The 21,730-nt window shown below is 42.3% G+C and overlaps 1 protein-coding gene across 1 annotated transcript; it reads left to right on the plus strand.

Moving 5' to 3' along the window:
• Positions 1-1,966: 1,966 nt before the first annotated feature.
• Positions 1,967-20,835, plus strand: LOC106612378 (calmodulin 3a (phosphorylase kinase, delta)). The gene is made up of 6 exons (XM_014213459.2): positions 1,967-2,266; positions 15,181-15,211; positions 15,631-15,774; positions 16,864-16,970; positions 17,950-18,085; positions 18,642-20,835. The coding sequence occupies exons 1-6, from the start codon at positions 2,264-2,266 to the stop codon at positions 18,668-18,670; spliced, it is 450 nt and encodes a 149-aa protein (XP_014068934.1). The 5' UTR covers positions 1,967-2,263; the 3' UTR covers positions 18,671-20,835.
• Positions 20,836-21,730: the final 895 nt, after the last annotated feature.

Raw genomic sequence — 21,730 nt, forward strand, 5'->3', positions numbered from 1 at the left:
CCTCTTCTTCAAACTCTTCTTGGATAGGGTCGTCACTATGTTGGGCTTCCTCATGCGATGGTGCCACCGGAGGAGAACACACATCAGGCTAGGGGGCAACAGCAACCAACCCAAGGGGGTAGGAGAGGAAAGAGACATGGAGGGTGGGAAAGAGGGGTGGAGGCCCTTTGTGTATTCTGTCACTCTCATACTGTTTGCTGCTGCCCTGGTGTTGGCGTGTGGTGCTTCCACTCTCTACTCAGCCATGGAGGGCTGGAGCTGCATCAAGTCCCTGTACTTCTGCTTCGTGGCCTTCAGTACGGTGGGCTTCAGGGACCTGGTGAGCAGCCAGGAAGAGTCTTACGGAGGAGCCCCCAGTGGAACCTACCTGCCTCATCATGCTCCTGGGGGTATACTGTACCTACTCCCTCTTCAATGCCCTCTCTGTCATCATCAAACAGGGGCTGAACCGGATCCTAAATCAGCTGATCAATCTATGTAGCTGCCTGTGCCATGGGAGACTTCTACGATGCCCACTGTTGCCCATGTACTTGCCAAACACGGTGGGTAAATGCTTGTGTGCTGGTGCCACAGTGGAAACCCTATGCCACAGGAACATGGACTTGAGCACCACCAAAGCCAGAGAAATGGGGCAACATGGATACAGCCTTCCCCAAGAGGAAGTCATACATGTCGGACCACCATGACTGGTACAACAGCTCCTGACTGGAAAGACCCTGGATTTACCTGGGTCTTTCCAGGTATATATATATATATATATATATATATATACAACAATGATAATTGAAGGTTTCATTTTTTATAATTGTGTTACTTTGAAACTTTTTTTTCATCTGCATTTTTTGGGGGGTACTGTATACTTAATGTACTCAATGTATGGTGAAACTAGTTTTACTCTCCCCATAAAGTCCATTTGGCCTGTGATGATGGTTGTAGTACAGTAGTTTACCATGTGGTTTCATGATGCAATTTGTCTCCACAAGAGGGAGCACATGGATAAAGCCATGTGGATTTTATTTTGGTGGACAGCATTTTTTACTCATCCAACTTTTTCCAACTGTTATCCTGACATTTTTGTGTGCAAATAATTGAAAGGCAGAAAAGACACAGCACTCTAGCAAATTCCCTCTGATATTTCCTCCTCTTTGCCTCAATAACTGGTCCAGGGTCTGTTATGTAGATGACTATGATACAGATCCACAAACAAAAGTGTTCGGTCTGACTGAATATTACAATATGGCACACAAACACAATTAAGAATTATTGATATATCTCTACTTTTTGTACACACAGGAGCAGTTATTATAGACCCATGCCATGGTTCCATTTAAATTCCATTAGTATTGATGTAAAAAAATATGATAAACATAAATATCTACAGGGTGGGAGGGTTTTTGTCCTTGTCATATAGGCCTACACACGATGTCATACTACTAGACTATATTACTAGACTAGACTACTGCAACGGTTTACATTTTGACCAATTAGTCATATCTGAAATCAGCATATTCAAAACCTGTAATAGCGCAAAGCGAACGATTTATACAACATAAAATGATAAAGTCATTAGTCTTGCAATGCATACATCCAATTTGGCGCAATGCAGTTTACAACCATCCAATTACAAAACCGGGTACTTTTCTACCCATTTCTCTGGGCCAATGAGGATCTTCTTTACATTAGCCAAGTTGAAGTTCATCTCATTACACAACTGTGGTCATACTTCATCAAAAATAATAGCTATCAAATTGACAATGTATATCCATTTCAAATATTGTCTGTTCACCGCTTCGATAGACTTGAAGTAATGGGCGCGTCTGCTTCTCATCACACAGAATCCTGCAGTATCTCTGCGCGATTCGTGCAAATAGTACGAATGACTTTATTTTGTTGATGAGTAACAGGGGACGTGCTAGGCAATTTCAGTGAGTGCAGTGGTCAATATAAGGTGAATACGTGATTATATTCTGACGCTTTTGTGGTGTGCAGTTTTAAGATTGGCCGGTTCGTTGGAGGAGGGGAGGGGGGTGAAAGATGTCACTTCGCGGAGCGATATAGTGCAAATGAGGCCACATCGGCAGTGACGCGGTCCCTAGTGTTTCCGGGCAACTTCACAGAGAAGGGACTGTATACCTCTAGCGAATTGTTTTTCAGCACTAAACAACGATACATACGTTGGCTACAGTTGGTTTGCCAGCAACGAGGGGGACATTGACTATTTAGTCATTCACATTTTCAAAGTGCGAAGACCTAACATAATAAAATGGTGAGTATAGCCACCGTTTTGCTAGCTAGCTTGCTACACTCATTCAACCCACAGACAAAGCCAAGCGTATGCTATCTCGCTAACATGACTTCGTATTGGGTTCGAGCAAAGTCTATAGTTATAACTAGCTTGCTATCCGTAAACTAGTTAGCTAAATAAGGTGTGACTGAAAAAGTTTGTCGGGCTGGCTGCTCAACTGTTGATATCACCACCTGACCGGGCTGTTGGCTCGACGTTGGAATGCAATAACTTGCAGTTGGACAAGCTCATAAGGACTCAGAGGATGATAGACAATAAGAACATGCTTGATTGTGGTCACGTATTCCTTGCCAAGGCAAAACGTATGAGGCATGACTATCTGATTAACGTTAGCCATGGCTAATTTTACATACTGTTAACTAGTTAAGGTCATTGGTTTCGCTTATCGGGGTTGGGGGTACTAATGGTGAGTGGGCTTGGTGGTTAAGGCAGAAGCATAGCGCTGTTTGATGTAATAAAACCCAAACACACTGCTAATTTAATGAACTTAATCGATAGTATTAGTTGGCTGGTTAGCTAGCCATCTAAATAATTGTTTTCATTAGAAACATTAGCTATATAGACATGAGCCAGTTCATTTGTATTTTGCAATGAACAATGCCAAGATTGTACTGTCCCAAGGCAGCTGATGGCTTGTGCGCAACAAGCGAACCAGTGTTCTGTCATGTTTCCAATTACACAGCTAGCTGGCAATGTGATATAGCTAGTAATACTTGTTGTGCATCGTTTTGTTGCGCAAATTGAGATGGCAATAGCGACGCGTTATTTGAGTCTTTCGTCATGGTGTTGCGTATTGCACCACCACGTTGATCCGCAGTCTGCTGTTCGTGAATGATCTTCGTTGCCACCCCTCCTTTCTCGCCCCTCTACCACACGCATTCCTCCCCTCTGCAGTGAACCACATGGTTGGTGCAGTATACTGACACGGGATCCGCAGTGCATGCTTCTGCAAAAATGCGGAAAAGACTCTAAAAGACCTTGCGATGTCCTCCTATGCCCTGCTTTATCCCTCATAATTGCTGTTCAGCGGGACGAAAGTAAGGCATTGGAGCTAAGTCTATTATTCATGGTGGTTTGTTTTGCACCAAAGGATAAGACACAACTGCAAATCTGAATATCTTGCCATCTGCCCCCAAAAATGAGGCAGCACCACTTTACCACCACTGTGAATATGGAATGAACAGCCTTTAACCAGGACTGTACATAATGGTACATGGGATATCAATACTGCTCAAATGCAACACTGTTTTCCCGAGCCATTTGGTGTTTGACACTGCCTTGTAAATGCTCCTCAACCACTGCTTGATTCATCCACCCTCTGCGTGGATAGAATGCGCTGCAGTCTGCTTGCTGCCCTTTCCTTCCCCCTCCCAACCTGATGACTCACTGAGATGGAGCAAAGCACATGTCCTAGGCTAAATTCTTTAACTGGAATGAACATGTGCAAAACGCAGAATCATATGATTTTTTTTGTTTGTACTTTTACACCTTTTCATGATATCCAATTGGCAGTTAGTCTTATCTTATTGCTGCAACTCCCCTACGGACTCGGGAGAGGCAACGGTCAAGAGCCATGTGTTCCCCCGAAACGCGTCCCTGCCAAGCCCTACTGCTTCTTGACACACTGCTCGATTAACCCGGAGGCCAGAAGCACCAATGTGTCGGAGGAAACACCGTCCTGCTGGCGACCGTAGTCAGTTTGCAGGCATCCGGCACTAGAGCGCGATGAGACAAGGAAATCCCGGCTGGTCAAACCCTCCCTTAACCCGGATGACGCTGGGCCGATTGTGCGCCGCCTTATGGGTCTCCTGGTCACGGCCAGCTGTGTCACAGCCTGGGATCAAACCCGGGTCTGTAGTGACGCCTCAAGCACTGCGATGCAGTGCCTTAGACTGCTGCGCCACTCGGGATGAAAGTTGCATATCTTAACTTGATTGCTGACAAGCAAGACATTTTGAGACTTTGTGAACAATGTACTAATGAAATAAATTCAAAATATTGTTTTTGGGTGGAATTTTCCTTTAATTGTTATGAACATGTGTTGGTATATGTCTGTGCTCCTTTCTGACGGCTATATGCACAATAACCTGTCCCCTTGTTTTTTTTGGGGGGGGGGTCGCCCACACTTTCACTGGTATGCACACTTTCACTCTCAAGCAATAAATTATATATGTATAATGACGGAGACTCACAAAAAGCAACAGAGGTAGTAATAGTCAGTGTGCTACATTGGCGACCCTGTTCGTGCCGCGCTAATTATAGCATGCGCACTGAGGTGTATTTATACCCAAACCTCATCACACTTCCTCAGCCTGAAATGTGCTGGTTGACTGACTCAGACAGGCCTGATAAGACCTCGTCCTCAACTGATGGTCTCTGACGTCGCTCGTTCTGATATTTCTTTATTTTAATGGATTATGTGTGTATTTATTTTTTGCTAGGAATTACTGCACTGTTGTAGCTAGAAACACAAGCATTTCCATGTACCTGGATTTGATTTGAAATGTCATGTACTAGATACAGATCTAATTGGCGGGAAACCGCTAACGGCCTGAAATTAGTGACCACGTTTACATGCGCACAGTATTCCAGATAGTAGCTCATATCCTGCTTAAGGTCTTATTTGGGTTAAGCTGTTTTAGATGCACCTTTTGATATCCCACTCACGAGTATCCCTGTATCCATGACTTGATATAAGAAAGTGCATTTGGAAGGTATTCAGACCCCTTGACTTTGTCTACATTTTGTTACGTTACAGCCTTATTCTAAAATGGATTGAATTAATTGTTTCCCCTCAATCGACACACCATACCCCATAATGACAAGGCAAAAACAGGTTTTTAGAAATTTTTGCGAATGTATTGAGAGAAAAAAAAAAATACAGAACTAGCTTATTTACATACACTACCGTTCAAAATTTTGGGGTCACTTAGAAATGTTTTTGTTTTTTTGGTTCGTTAAAATAACATCAAATTGATCAGAAATAAAGTATAGACATTGTTAATGTTGTAAATAACTTGTAGCTGGAAACAACAGATTTATTTTTTGTTGTTTAATGGAGTATCTACAAAGGCGTACAGAGGCCCATTATCAGCAACCATCACTCCTGTGTTCCAATGGCACGTTGTTAGCTAATCCAAGTTTATCAATTTAAAAGGCTAATTGATCATTAGAAAACACCTTTGCAATTTTGTTAGAACAGCTGAAAACTGTTGTTCTGATTTAAAGAAGCAATAAAACTGGCCTTTAGACTAGTTGAGTATCTGGAGCATCAACATTTGTGGGTTCGAGGCTCAAAATGGCCAGAAACAAATAACTTTCTTCTGAAACTCATCAGTCTATTCTTGTTCTGAGAAATGAAGGATATTCCATGTGAGAAATTGCCAAGAAACTGAAGATCTCGTACAACGCTGTGTACTACTCCCTTCACAGAACAGTGCAAACTGGCTCTAACCGGAATAGAAAGAGGAGTGGGAGGCCCCGGTGCACAACTGAGCAAGAGGACAAGTACATTAGAGTGTCTAGTTTGAGAAACCGACGCCTCACAAGTCCTCAACTGGCAGCTTCATTAAGTAGTACCTGCAAAACACCAGTCTCAACGTCAACAGTGCAGAGGTGACTCCGGGATGCTGGCCTTCTAGGCAGAGTTGCAAAGAAAAGCCATATCTCAGACTGGCCAATAAAAATAAAAGATTAAGATGGGCAAAAGAACACACACTGGACAGAGGAAGATAGATTTGTCTGTCCATAACACTTTTTTTTACTAAGTTTGATGTGTTTGGATCGCAAAGAAGAACATTTGAGAGATGGAGAAAAAAGGAATAGATGCTGGAGGAGTGCTTGACGCCATCTGTCAAGCATGGTGGAGGCAATGTGATTGTCTAGGGGTGCTTTGGTGTTGGTAAAGTGGGAGATTTGTATGGGGTAAAAGCCCTCCTTCAAGATCCCTATCACTCCATTTTTCAACACTGTGCCATACCCTGTGGATGGCGCTTAATTGGAGCTCATTTCCTCCTACAACAGGACAATGACCCAAAGCACAGCTCCAAACTATGCAATAACTATTTAGGGAGGAAGCAGTCAGCTGGTATTCTGTCTATAGTGGAGAGGCCAGCACAGTCACTGGATCTCAACCTTATTGAGCTGTTGTGGGAGCAGCTTGACCGTATGGTATGTAAGAAGTGCCCATCAAGCCAATCCAACTTGTGGGAGGTGCTTCAGGAAGCACGGGGTGAAATCTCTTCAGATTACCTCAACAAATTGACAACTAGAATGCCAAAGGTCTGCAAGGCTGTAGTTGCTGCACATGAAGGATTATTTGACGAAAGCAAAGTTTGAAGGACACAATTACTATTTCAATTACAAACCGTTATTTTTAACCTTGTCAACGACTATATTTCATATTCATTTTGCAGCTAATTTCATGTATGTTTTCATGGAAAACAAGGACATTTTTAAGTGACCCCAAACTATGACCGGTCGTGTAAGTATTCAGACCCTTTTGCTGTGAGACTCAATTCAGCTCAGGTGCATCCTGTTTCTATTGATCATCCTTGAGATGTTTCTACAACTTGATTGGAGTCCACCTGTGGCAAATTCAATTGATTGGACATGATTTGGAAAGGCACACGCCTATCTGTATAAGGTCCCACATTAGACCGTGCATGTAAGAGCAAAAACCAAGCCATGGGGTCAAAGGAATTGTCTGTAGAGCTCCGAGACAGGATTGGGTCAAGGCACAGATCTGGGGAAGGGTACCAAAACATGAAAGAAGTTTGGAACCACCAAAGCTGTGTTCAAATACCCATCCTAGCATACTGTATACTACATGCTTAATGAGCATATACTACATACTATTAGTTCATTTTAGTATACCGTAAACAAACAGTATCATTTCAGTTGAGTGCTAGAGCTTTGTCTGTACTGGAAGTTGATGCTGTTGCTATGCAACATCTTGCTAGTTTGTTAGCTAAACATTTTACAATTTCGGGTGTTAGTAAATTCAATCTGGAGTGCCAGAGTGCGCTCTGGGTGTTCATAAATCCAGAGCGTTGTCAGATTGTCCGTTCGTGTTTCGCTCTTGGAGTGTTCAGAGCACACACTGGGCGCTCTGGCCGAAGGGTAGGGTTGATCCAAGCATTCAACGGCAGTCAATCACCAACGCTATCTACTTCCATACACAAATGAGAGAACACCTTACTCTGACTATTTTACTCACCCTAGCAGAGCGTTAGTGACTAACTGTGCTGCTGGCAACTTTTTTTTTTTTTTAATTAATAATACATTTAAAAAAATTAAATACATTTGACATTGGCCATATTCAACGGGTGTTGAGCGTTCGTAAATTCAGCAGTGCTCTATAATCGGAGTAGATGGCCAGAATTAACAATGTCCATTGAAACGCACAACGACAATATCACTTAGCTAAGAATGATGTGAATAATCAAGTCAAACGTTGGGTAGTTAATATACTGCTTGGCAAGTTCGATGTATTAGTAGCCAACTAACGTTAGGTAACTAGCTAACATACCAGTACATAGCGCTGTAATGCTATGCGGTTCGTAAGGCTAGCGTAGCTAACAAATTGTCAACCAACATAACGGAACTAATTTGAAAAGTAATTCCTTTATTACATTGCTCCACATTTTCATAACATTTGTCATAATTAGTTAAAGCAATGAATTTGTGTCGGATTTCGGCTGCATATTTTCTAGGGCTGGGCGATATGGCCAATAAATTATCACGATATCTATATTTTTTTTCCATTCGATAACGATAATTATCACGATACATTATTTGATTAGTCTAAAAGGTGCATATCTGCTTCAAACTCAAGAATGCCTGAACAAACCGTGGTTAGAGCGTTGGGCCAGTAACTGAAAGGTTGCTAGATCGAATCCCCGAGCTGACAAGGTAAAAATCTGTCATTCTACCCCTGAACAAGGCAGTTAACCCACTGTTCCACGATAGGCCGTCATTGTAAATAAGTAGTTGTTCTTTGTAAATAAGTAGTTGTTATTAACTTACTTGCCTAGTTAATTAAAGGTTAAATTTTTTAAAATTATGTGAGCAAACATAAAATTATACTTGAAGGAAAATTGTTCCATGTTTGCGGCCAGGGAGCACGTACCTGGGGTCAATTAAATTGATAAGCCTCTTGAAACCTTCCTTTTCTACTGTGCTAATTGGTAGCATGTCCTTAGCAATGCAATGCATAATAGCATTTGATGTCTTTGTCTTTTCAATGTTTGCTTGTAGGGCATAAACCCTGTCTGTGTTGACTGCTTCGGGCAAACACCCCTAGATTGGCTGGTGCTTGAGTTTTTTTTCAATACCGTGGCGCAAACTCAAATTTCCTGCATGTTCCAAAGAGTGATTTTTTGCTTCAGATGTTGAGAAAGGTTTGTCGTATTACCAGACTTCGTAGACACCTGTCTACAGCACAATTTGCTCCGAACATAGTTCTGCTCTTTGTTGGCTTTCAAAAAGCCAAACCTCTTCCAAATTACTGAACAGTTTAACCCTTTTTATCAATAATTTCTTTGTTGGAAGCTGCTCCTTCTCCATGGCTATCACTGCCACTGTTTTTTCACCTACATCACTCATTTTTTGTGGTTAATAGTGGCTACTCCATCACTCGAGGTGCTAAGTGGTTTTTAGCACCTCTCCATGTGTATATTGTCACTTCTCCGCACGTTCCTTCTGCGTCACAGAGGTGAAATGGACTGCTGTACCTAGTTATTCTATATCGACATTATCGAAAAGGAATCTAAACGTTTTTATATTGTTGAGGAAAGTAATTACCTCTAATTATTGATTTATCGCCCAGCCCTAATATTTTCTGACATTTTCTTTAAATCTGAAAATGTGAAGCCACGCCCATTTTCTGATTAATTGCATTATGGTCCTTTAAAAGCACAGAAATAGTGTCCACTTCATGTATACTTCGTATTTTGGCAAATTTAGTATAACATCCGGGAACTTTTGGCATACTAACTACAGTCGTGGCCAAAAGTTTTGAGAATGACACATATTAATTTTCACAAAGTCTGCTGCCTCAGTTTGTTTGATGGCAATTTGCATATACTCCAGAATGTTATGAAGAGTGATCAGATGAATTGCAATTAATTGCAAAGTCCCTTTTTGCCATGCAAATGAACTGAATCCCCAAAAAACATTTCCACTGCATTTCGGCCCTGCCACAAAAGGACCAGCTGACATCATGTCAGTGACTCTCTCGTTAACACAGGTGTGAGTGTTGACAAGGACAAGGCTGGAGATCACTCTGTCATGCTGATTGAGTTCGAATAACAGACTGGAGCTTCAAAAGGAGGGTGGTGCTTGGAATCATTGTTCTTCCTCTGTCAACCATGGTTACCTGCAAGGAAACACGTGCCGTCATCATTGCTTTGCACAAAAAGGGCTTCACAGGCAAGGATATCGCTGCCAGTAAGATTGCACCTAAATCAACCATTTATCAGATCATCAACAACTTCAAGGAGAGCGGTTAAATTGTTGTGAAGAAGCCTTCAGGGCACCCAAGAAAGTCCAGCAAGCACCAGGACCGTCTCCTAAAGTTGATTCAGCTGCGGGATCGGGGCACCACCAGTACAGAGCTTGCTCAGGAATGGCAGCAGGCAGGTGTGAGTGCATCTGCACGCACAGTGAGGTGAAGACTTTTGGAGGTGTCAAGAAGGGCAGCAAAGAAGCCACTTCTCTCCAGGAAAAACATCAGGGACAGACTGATATTCTGCAAAAGGTACAGGGATTGGACTGCCGAGGACTGGGGTGAAGTCATTTTCTCTGATGAATCCCCTTTCCGATTGCTTGGGGCATCCGGAAAAAAGCTTGTCCGGAGAAGACAAGGTGAGCGCTACCATCAGTCCTGTGTCATGCCTACAGTAAAGCATCCTAAGACCACTCATGTGTGGGGTTGCTTCTCAGCCAAGGGAGGGGTCTCACTCACAATTTTGCCTAAGAACACAGCCATGAATAAAGAATGGTACCAACACATCCTCCGAGAGCAACTTCTCCCAACCATCCAGGAACAGTTTGGTGACGAAGAATGCATTTTCCAGCATGATGGAGCACCTTGCCATAAGGCAAAAGTGATAACTAAGTGGCTCGGAACAAAACATTGATATTTTGGGTCCATGGCCAGAACTCCCCAGACCTTAATCCCATTGAGAACTTGTGGTCAATCCTCCAAGAGGCGGGTGTACTAACAAAAACCCACACATTCTGACAAACTCCAAGCATTGATTATGCAAGCATGGGCTGTCATCATTCAGGATGTGGCCCAGAAGTTAATTGACAGCATGCCAGAGGTCAACACTGCAAATATTGACTCTGCATCAACTTCATGTAATTGTCAATAAAAGCCTTTGACACTTATGAAATGCTTGTAATTATACTTCAGTATTCCAGAGTAACATCTGACAAAAATATCTAAAGACACTGAAGCAGCAGTCTGTGGAAAGTGACACATTATTCTCAAAACTTTTGGCCACCACTATATCCATACTATATACTCAATTCATCTCACAGTGCGGTTAGTATGCGTATTCGAACTCAATTCTTCCTAGAGTTGGCCGCCCGGCCGAACTGAGTATTCGGGGGAGAAAGGCTTTTGTTAGGGAGGTGACCAAGAACCCGATGGTCGCTCTGACAGAGCTCCAGAGTTGCTCTTTGGAGATGGTTGTCCTTCTGGAAGGTTCTCCCATCTCTGCAGCACTCCACCAATCAGGTCTTTATGGTAGAGTGACCAGACGGAAGCCACTCCTCAGTAAAAGGCACATGGCAGCCCACTTGGAATTGAGAAACAAGATTCTCTGGTCTGATGGAACCAAGATTGGACTCTTTGGCCTGAATGCCAAGTGTGACGTCTGGAGGAAACCTGGAACCATCCCTAAGGTAAAGCGTGGTGGCAGCATCATGCTGTGGGTATGTTTTTCAGCGGGAGGGACTGGGAGACTAGTCAAGATCGAGGGAAAGATGAACAAGATCCTTGACGAAAACCTGCTCCAGAGCGCTCAGGCCCTCAGGCTGGTGCAAAGGTGCACCTTCCTACAAGACAATAACCCTAAGCAACCATCCAAGACAACTCAGGAGTGGCTTTGGGACAAGTCTCAATGTCTTTGAGTGGCCCAGCCAGAGCCGAGCCCGGACTCGAACCCGATCGAACATCTCTGAAGCTCCCCATCCAACCTGACGGCGCTTGAGCGGGTCTGCAAAGGAGGAGGAAAAACTCCCCAAATACAGGTGTGCCAAGCTTGTAGCGTCATCCCCAAGACTACTCGAGGCTGTATAATCGCTGCCAAAGGTGCTTCAACATAGTACTGAGTAAAGGGTCTGATTACTAATGTAAATGTCATTTTATTTTTTTTACCTTGTATTTAAGTAGGCAAATCAGTTAAGAACAAATTCTTATTTTCAATGATGGCCTAGGAACAGTGGGTTAACTGCCTTGTTCAGAGGCAGAATGATAGATTTTTACCTTGTCAGCTCGGGGATTCGATCTTGCAACCTTTCTGTTACTGATCCAACTCTCTAACCACTAGGCTACCTGCCGCCCCAATATTTTTTTATGTGCAAAAATGTCTAAACCTGTTTTTGCTTGGTCATTATGGGGTATTGTGTGTACATTGATGCAGGGGGGGAAGCAATTTAATTCATTTGAGTAAGGCTGTAATAAAATGTGGAAAAAGTCAAGGGGTCTGAATACTTTCTGAAGGCACTGTATTAACTTCAGGATTGATGGGTCCCCTGCGGGACGGTGGAGCTAACGTAGGCTAATGCGATTAGCGTGAGGTTGTAAGTAACAAGAACATTTCCCAGGACAAATCTGATATTGGCAGAAAGCTTAAATTCTTGTTAATCTAACTGCGCTGTCCAATTTACAGTAGTTATAACAGTGAAATAATACTATTTTATTGTTTGAGGAGAGTGCACAGTTGAACAAAGTTATTAATAAACAAATTAGGCACATTTGGGCAGTCTTGATACAACATTTTGAACAGAAATGCAATGGTTCATTGGATCAATTTAAAACTTTGCACATATACTACTGCCTTTAGTGGCCTAAATCTAAATTGTTACCTTGGCTGGAATAATACATTATGGCCTTTCTCTTGCATTTCGAAGATGATTGTTCCAAAGAAATAAAAATAACGTTTTTTTTTTCTTTCTTTGTATTATCTTTTACCAGATCTATTGTGTTATTCTCCTACATTCCTTTCGCATTTCCACAAACTTCGAAGTGTTTCCTTTCAAATGGTACCATGTTAATATGCATATCCTTGTTTCAGGGCCTGAGTTACAGGCAGTTAGATTTGGGTATGTCATTTCAGGTGAAAATTTAAAAAAAGGGGCCAGTCCTTAACTTAACTCCTGCAGAATTATCCATTTCTTGCAGTAAAATGTATACAGTAAATGTTCATTTTGACTCGGGAACAGGACTGGAGAAATTGGATTTCGTTCTTTCAGCATCTCTTGAGACATGTTATCTTTGACGCTGTTATGCAAGCACACAGTTTTTCAACCACAAAGTATGCAACTGAAGACATTCATTGTTTTCTCAACTTTTAATTTCCTTAGAATCGCTCAAACTGATTACATTTTGCACAGGACCGATTTTCCACTGTTTTGGAGTTATTGCGTCCCCCCCCTGCGTCCGGTGCCTAAACAAAACAGACAACTTTATTGGTGTTAACTAGATTACTAATGCATTCATTCTATGTAAGACATTCTGGTGAGCACTACTGTATTTAGTCTAGATGCATGCACTTTCTCTTCTGTCACAGCCTAACTACAGTTGACAAACAAATGGCCTGCCAAATGTCAAATTATAAGCAGAAACTTAGGGTTGAAAGTACGGAATATCAGCTAAATGAATTACGGTGGATCTAACTGTGTGGGGAGCCTACTTTTTTGAAGTGATTTGTTTGACTGTCAGATGAAAACATCACTCCAAACCCATGATATTTGGAACAGCCTGCGCAAACCGCAAAAAACAACAGTAAACGGGATAAGATGTTTTACATGCCACAGTGTCCTGTCTTAATATCCTGTCTTAACATCAGCATATTTCTCAACCAGGATACAAGCCTTTTCCGGTTATTGTAAACCGGATATGTTCATACAGTACCAGCCAAAAGTTTGGACACACCTACTCATTCCAGAGGTTTTTCTTTTAACTATTATTCTACAATGTAAAAAAAAAAATACTAAAGACATCAAAACTATGAAATAACACATGGAATCAGGTAGTAACCCAAAAAGTGTTAAACAAATCAACATATATTTAAGATTCTTCAAAGTAGCCACCCTTCGCCTTGATGACAGCTTTGCACACTCTTGGCATTCTCTCAACCAGCTTCATGAGGTAGTCACCTGGAATGCATTTCAATTAACAGGTGTGCCTTGTTAAAAGTTCATTTGTGGAATTCCTTTCCTTATTGTGTTTGAGCCAATCAGTTGTTGTGACCCAAGTATAGGGCTACCTACTGGTATACAGTATGTAGCCCTATTTGGTAAAAAAAACCAAGTCCATATTATGGCAAGAACAGCTCAAATAAGCAAAGAGAAACGACGGTACATCATTACTTTAAGACATGAAGGTCAGTCAATCTGGAAAATTTCACGCTCTTTGAACATTTTTTTTTCCAAGAGCAGTCACAAAAACCAAGCGCTATGATGAAACTGGCTCCCATGAGGACCGCCACAGGAAAGGAATACCCAGAGTTACCTCTGCTGCATAGGATAAGTTCATTACAGTTACCAGCCTCAGAAATTGCAGACCAAATAAATGCTTCACCGAGTTCAAGTAATGGACACGTCTCAACAGGAGACTGGTATTTAGGCCTGGTCGAATTGCTGCAAAGAAACCACTACTAAAGGACACCAATAAGAAGAGACTTGCTTGGGCTAAGAAACACGAGCAATGGACATTTAGACCGGTGGGAATCTATCCAAATTTGAGTCCTTTTGAGATGCAGAGTAGGTAAACGGATGATCTCCGCGTGTGTGGTGCCCACCGTGAAGCATGGAGGTGTGATGGTGTGCTTTGCTGCTGACACTGTTGGGATTTATTTAGAATTCAAGGCACACTTAACCAGCATGGCTACCACAGCATCTGCAGCGATACGCCATCCCATCTGGTTTGCGCTTAGTCCCACTATCATTTGTTTTTCAACAGGACAATGACTCAACACACCTCCAGGCTGTGTAAGGGCTATTTGACCAAGAAGGAGAGTGATGGAGTGCTGCATCAGATGACCTGGCCTCCACAATCACCCGACATCAACCCAATTGAGATGGTTTGGGATGAGTTGGACCACGAAGTGAAGGAAAATCAGCCAACAAGTCCTCAGCATATGTGGGAACTCCTTTAAGACTGTTGGAAAAGCATTCCAGGCGCAGCTGGTTGAGAGAATGCCACCCTTTTTTGGGGGTTTACTACATGATTCCATATGTATTATTTCATAGTTTTGATGTTTTCACTATTATTCTAGTGTAAAAAAAAGAAAAACCCTTGATTGAGTCGGTGTGTCCAGACTTTTTTAAATGGTACTGTATGCGTCAACTCAAAAACAGAATACTTGAGTATCCCTAATAATAATAATAATAATAGGATAACGGTGTGCATGTAAACGTGTGTAGGAACAATGTTATGCTACTCCTGTGAGCACTGAGGTTATAGGGGTGAAAGTATCACTGTCATCTCATCTGGTCTCATGCGAATCCAGTGGGGCAGGTATGGTTACACATAGGCGTAAAAGGGCAGCCATTAAGTGATTGTGACTTAATTTGCTTCAGGCTATAATATGTTTGCGGCCGTGGACAACTCTCACTCTTGCTTCCTCTCATCTTCACAGGCTGACCAACTGACTGAGGAGCAGATTGCTGGTGAGTACTATCCCTGAACAGTGAGGTTCTGTCCATTCAAAGCTCTTCAATCCCAGTTAGTAAAAGTGAATTGAGTTGCTGTCGTTTGGCAGATAGTGTGGGTGCTTAGATAGTCATGCATCTTCATGGTAGTGGACAACATTTAGGCTACTCTGCCTGTTAGTTTGTACAGCTGCTGCTAATCTTGTACCAACCATTCTTAGTAGTTTTAAGAGCTTTTTTCGTCATCTGCACAGATCTAAAAATTGTGTGAAATCAGTATGTTGAACGAATCCAGGGAATTTGCCCTTAGCTGTCCAGTTCTCACATCAGTGCAGATGAAGGAAAGGAGACAAGGATAGGAAGACCATGTAGACTATTGACTTAGCCAATATAGGCATTTCCACCAATCCCACACTGTTCCCTGTTTGCTTAATCAGAGTTCAAGGAGGCCTTCTCACTGTTCGACAAGGACGGCGACGGCACCATCACCACCAAGGAGCTGGGCACTGTCATGCGCTCTCTGGGACAGAACCCTACTGAGGCAGAGCTACAGGACATGATCAACGAGGTGGATGCCGATGGTAAGATTCGAGAGATGTGTACAATGACACACACACACACACACTGATGTGCTGACACGCACGCACAAGTATGGTCAGAACCTAACAAGGCTGACCCCTTTCACATAGTGGATGAATGGTGACACACACACACTGCATAATTACTGGCCCTTATCCGCTAGGCTACCTGCTGCCCCACCTGGATGGCATCATGGCTCTGGTTTCATGGTGAATCACATTTCAAATATCTATCGTTTCCAACCACAACAGAGGCTCACCCATAGAGTTGGAGGACTCTAGATCAATAAAACCCGTTTTTGGCATGGACATAGAGCTCGCTAGCTTGTAGTCCTAAAACTAGAAATTACTTGCCTTTAGGTTCGTTCAGCCATTCTTATGGTGGAAATGAATGGGGTTTTGGGATAAATGCAGATAAGGTCTGAGGTTAACACAGGCTTAGGGGATCTTATACGTTTTCATCAGTCAGTTAACATGACTGTAAAAATTATGAAGCCTGTATGTGCTTGTTTTTGATTACATAAATGCTTCCAAATTCACAAAAGGTGACGTTAGCTGATGATTCTCATAGAACAAAACATATAAGATCTTCTAAGCATTTAATAAAGGTAAACCAACGAGCCATTGGCAGAGTTGATGCCTACAAAAAGACGCCATTACTATTGCTCTCTATTGCCATTGAGGGCTTCCACCATTTTTAAAGTAGTCAGCTGGGTGGGAATTCCATATGGGTTATGGAAGGATCACATGATTCCATCAGGAGGTATCAGCCAATGAATTATACTCATGAGCAAACATTCCATAACTGTAGGTGGCAGTAAATCGGCAACCTTGGCTTTATATCTGTTCAAACAACACACCTAGGCAGTAGTTTGCAACCTTTGTTTGTTTGCCCAACTCATAGACTTAATGGAAGAAGAAAATGGACTACTTAGAAATGGAGATTGCCTCACTGGTGCTGCCCGTGTACTCACAGATGCACAGATATCTCTCTTTGGGCTCATTCCAGAATGTACCGACAAAATTTCAACACGGCATTATGAAATTGTGTGTGTACAAACGTAAAATAAAGACTGTCTTGTTCGTCCTTAGGTAACGGGACAATCGACTTCCCAGAGTTCCTGACAATGATGGCGAGGAAGATGAAGGACACAGACAGCGAGGAGGAGATCAGAGAAGCCTTCAGAGTGTTTGATAAGGTACGCATGCGCCACACCGTCCGCTTTGATTGTTGTACTCAGTCAATTGGAAATGGGCTTAGTGTTTTGAGCCATTTTTGATTATCTGTTTAGATTTTTGTGCTTAGAATTGTGAAAATGTATCACATACTTGTGAAAATTGCACCAAAGTGATTGAACAAAAACTAACACTTCATGTTCAGAGAATGTGACGTCGAATGTGGGATGGACTACGGCGCCTCTGCCATCCTGATGTTCTGTAATCCAGTGTTTGTCATCATGGTTATGTCTTCTTGGTTATGTCTTCTTAACTGTGTTGCTGAGAGGAGGGCTTTGTCTTTTGGGAGCGGAGTATAACGTTACCCGCGTGCAGGATGGGGGCTTATTGCAGTGCAGAAATCTGAGTCACAAGCTAATGGAGAGCGCTCATTGTCTGGGCTTATATTGCTTATTGCTTCGTGCAACCCCTTTTCAACAGCCATGTGATTTTGGGAGTGTGTGTGTAGACTTAAATTTAGTGTGTATTGCGGATGTTTGTTTGCACCCTCATTGATGGATCGGATGTGAGTGGTGTGATTGTCAGGCCTTGTCTTTGGTGGACATTTGTGCAACAGTCCTGAAGGACCTTGGTTACTGCTACAATGCCAGTTTGCTAGGGCACCAGTCTGTGTCAGCATCCCCATGCTCTGTTTATTATCTCTCCCTTTGCGGCTCTTGAGTCTTGGCAGAGCTTGATCCAGAGATCAAGCCAGACTGGGGCTGGGTGAGCAGACGGACCAGAGCCATGCATATCTCTAGCTGTCACAAAGATGAGGCAGCCAGGGAACATGTTCATGTGCCAGCAGACCAGATAAACCCGGGCTCTATTCGGAAGAGGGAGATGTCACTGATCGTTCCGTTAGAAAAGTCTTGTTGAAACCTGTCAGAATGAGATCAGGTCAAAGTACTGTATGTAGAACCTTCTCTCTTTGCCTATTGAATGAGCCTGTTCTCCCTGTAGGATGGGAACGGCTACATCAGTGCGGCAGAGCTGCGGCATGTCATGACCAACCTCGGGGAGAAGCTCACAGACGAGGAGGTGGACGAGATGATCCGCGAGGCCGACATTGACGGAGACGGACAGGTCAACTATGAAGGTGAGCTCAATGTCCTTCCCCTCTCCCATTCGTGTGTTTGCAGATATAAAGGAAACGGATAGGTGGAAGCTCCCCTTAGCCCATTGCAAGCCAAGGTGGCGTTAACTATCACCGTATTTCCAAGACTTCTGGTACCTTCCGATCTGCGAAAACCAGAGGGCTAAGTAAGGGCTAAAGATTCTCTTAAAACCGGGCGTTCTTCCCTCCTCCACTTCCTCGTCCTCCTTTTTCCTCCTTTCTCTCCCTCTTCCTGCTCCTCCTCTCAGATCTACTGTGAGTTCACTGAAGTTAGTGTCTTTCCACTGTTGCCCCTGTCAGTTGTGCCTTATTTCTCTTTGCTTTGATGCTAAAAGTAAAGGCAATGAAAGGAGTTATACAAAACATGCCTAATGAATCACTGCTCATTGAATTTAAAATAGTATTGAAGACCTTGATTCCTCATGTTACTTTGTTCCAATAATCTTATTAATGTGCCATAATCATTGTTAACAGAATGCCCTTTATTCTTGTGGATTTCTTCTCATTTTTTCTCTCCCTGTTTTGTTCTGCCTTGCAGAGTTTGTGCAGATGATGACAGCCAAGTGAAGTAGACTGTGCTCTCACACATTTCTCTCTTACATTGCTTGTCCTCCTAAGATCACTCTGTCTTTAAGAAAACAAAACAATAATCAAACCAAAATGTAAAACTCAAAAAATGATTCAATGTACAAAATTATTTAATAAAAAAAAATAATCCAAGTACTTCTAGGGTATCTGTTTTAAGAGCAACTGCAGATGAATCCCTAACAGAAGTTAATGGACCACGCTTTAACGAGGCATGAGGCCCTTACTCCAGAGTAAGATCCTTGGGAGGCTCCCAGATGCCGAAAAAAATTGAGGAAAGAGCAACACGGACGAGGGATAGGAATCCATGCCAGAGATGGCTGTCTTTTCCTCATTGAGAGAAGCTTACTATTTTGAGAGTCTTTTTCTACCCTGAAAACAATTTAAGGCTAACGGTACACTCACACAAATCGCAGTGCTGATTTCTAACATTGAATTGGGTAACAGCCTTCTTGCATGCACTCCTTCTGAGATGGTTTCATGTCACAACAAGGTGGGTTTGATCCCATCGGAGATTGTGGATTGTATACAAACTGGACTTATATACATAAATATATAGCTATACACTAGGTATATACATAAAAATATATATAGCTATACACTGAGTGTCCAGAACATTAGGAACACCTTCCTAATATTCAGTTGCACCCTCCCTTTGCCCTCAGAACAGCTTCAATTTGTCGGGCATGGACTCTACAAGGTGTCGAAAGCGTTCCATAGGGATGCTGGCCCATGTTGACTCCAATGCTTCCCACAGTTGTCAAGTTGGCTGGATGTCCTTTGGGTGGTGGACCATTGTTGATGCACACAGGAAACTGTTGAGCGTGAAAATCCCTGCAGTATTGCAGTTCTTGACACACTCAAACTGGTGCGCCTGGCACCTACTACCATACCCCCTTCAAAGGCACTTGCATCTTTTGTTTTGCCCATTCACCCTCTGAATGGCACACATACACAATCCATGTCTCGAGGCTTAAAAATCATTTTTTAACCTGTGTCTTCCCCTTTAACAAGTTACATCAATAAGGGATCATAGCTTTCACCTGGTCAGTCTATATCATGGAAAGAGCAGGTGTCCCTAATGTTTTGTTCTCTCGGTGTGTAATATACACACATATGTAAAAATGCTAAGTTGGTGCAAGAATTACAGTGGAAAAGGTTGCTTTGGTGCTAGGTTGAGGAGAGAATTCACCCATCCCTAAGGGGTTGTGGGGAGTTGATAGAAAAGCACTGGTTGGTTGGTTTTAATTGTATTTTCCATTGTTTCGGCAGGCTGTTGTCTTTCGTTCTCAAACAAGGCTTTTAATTTCCCAGCACTACTGACCTATGGCATAGGAGTACTTAGATGTACAGTTTCAGAATGTTGATTATGGTAGCACACTTTGAGAGCATTGCGGTGAAGATATTTTATCTTTCATATATCCTGATACAAATATGAATGTCATGCTTTCTAAATGTATGTTATCAAACATTAATGTATAAATTAAACATTTTGGTCCCCCAAATATATATGTGTATCGTAAACTTTGCATGACCTATTGTTGATATAGTATGACCTGTGAAATGTGCCATAATACTCTAAAGCCTCAACCTTGCAAGAACACTTAGTAAATTACAACATATTATGAATATACAGTATAAGCTATATACAGTACATACCTATTTGCACTTTGGTGTAAACCGTATATTTGAACATGTTCTGTAAAAAAGACAATGTTGCTGCTGCTAGAACAACTAATTTGTCTCTTGCTCCTGTGGATTTGTTAGATCCTCCTGTTGTCAAGTGTTCATATCTTTTATCCGTGCTCCGCTTGCTGTTCTGCTGAACAGAGTATATATTCACTAATATATTTATTTTTGTCAGTGAGTTGAAAAAATAAATCAGTTTGACGGGTATAAATTAGGGGTTGCATTTTTTATTATTTGGGGTTGAGTGAAAGGAATGCTAGCAGAGGTACTGAATCGTTGCGTGAAAGACAACTTGTGGACTAAAATGATCTGGCTAGCTTTTACCGGTTGGTTGACTTTGATCTACAGGTTGGAAAAGACACATGGTTAAGGACTGTTAAACTTCTGGAGGTAGTGTACGGATTTAAAGATGAGAAATATTAATGTTTGCCATGAATAAATACATTTACTGAACTTCACTGAGTGTCTCCTTGTCCTGCGTAATACCTCGTATGCACATTTTATTTGTCACTTTTTTGTGTCAAAAAAAAAGCTAACTTTAGCATGTAGTTTTGAGTGTGGATGGAACTTCAACTCAGTTCAGTTAGTGTGTGTATCCCTGGCTGCCAGTCTCTCTGCTGTCTTCATAATATCCTTTACAAGACACCCTTTGAGATTGGGTCAGAGGAAGTCACCTGGGCCTCCGTAAGAGGAGCTATCCCTGGCTGCACCAGGCTATATTTGGTGGCTCATGGGATTGCCACAGGAGCCTCTGGTAATCCGGGTCAGTCAGGTTCATGACATCTCACCCCTGTAACTCCAAATGCCTCCCAAATCCGACCCACACATGCTTCTGCGGTGATGGGCAGTGACGGCCAATCAAATCATCTGCAGCCTGTTGGATGTGATTGGGTGTTGGCTAATATTATCTTATATTATAGTACCGTAAGTCGCTCAGGTACATTAATTAGGAATCTGAGGACCTCCACTTAGCTGGAAAGCTATAACCCCCTTAACTGTACTTCCAACTGCCTATGATTGATTGTCTAAATATAGTCTATGGCAGTTGTATATAACACATGATCATGACTGGGCAAGGCGCCTGTGTAAGAGCAGTTAACTACAATTTATGTAGAGATATTACATTACTGCACTAGTAATACAATATCTTTGCTGATATTTAGGAGCACACTTGTTCTTAAAGCTTGTTCAGTGAAATTACAGAGTACAAGGTATTGGTCTGTAGTATTAGTGCCTCCCCTACTGGTAGTAGAAGAGAATAGCCTCTGTTATATGATATGCTTACAACTACAGCAGATCGGAAGGAACCAAATAACCAACAAGTCGCTGGATCGAGCAACCGAGCCAACAAGA

Source organism: Salmo salar, chromosome ssa09, assembly GCF_905237065.1.
Source record: "Salmo salar chromosome ssa09, Ssal_v3.1, whole genome shotgun sequence".
Taxonomy (NCBI): domain Eukaryota; kingdom Metazoa; phylum Chordata; class Actinopteri; order Salmoniformes; family Salmonidae; genus Salmo; species Salmo salar.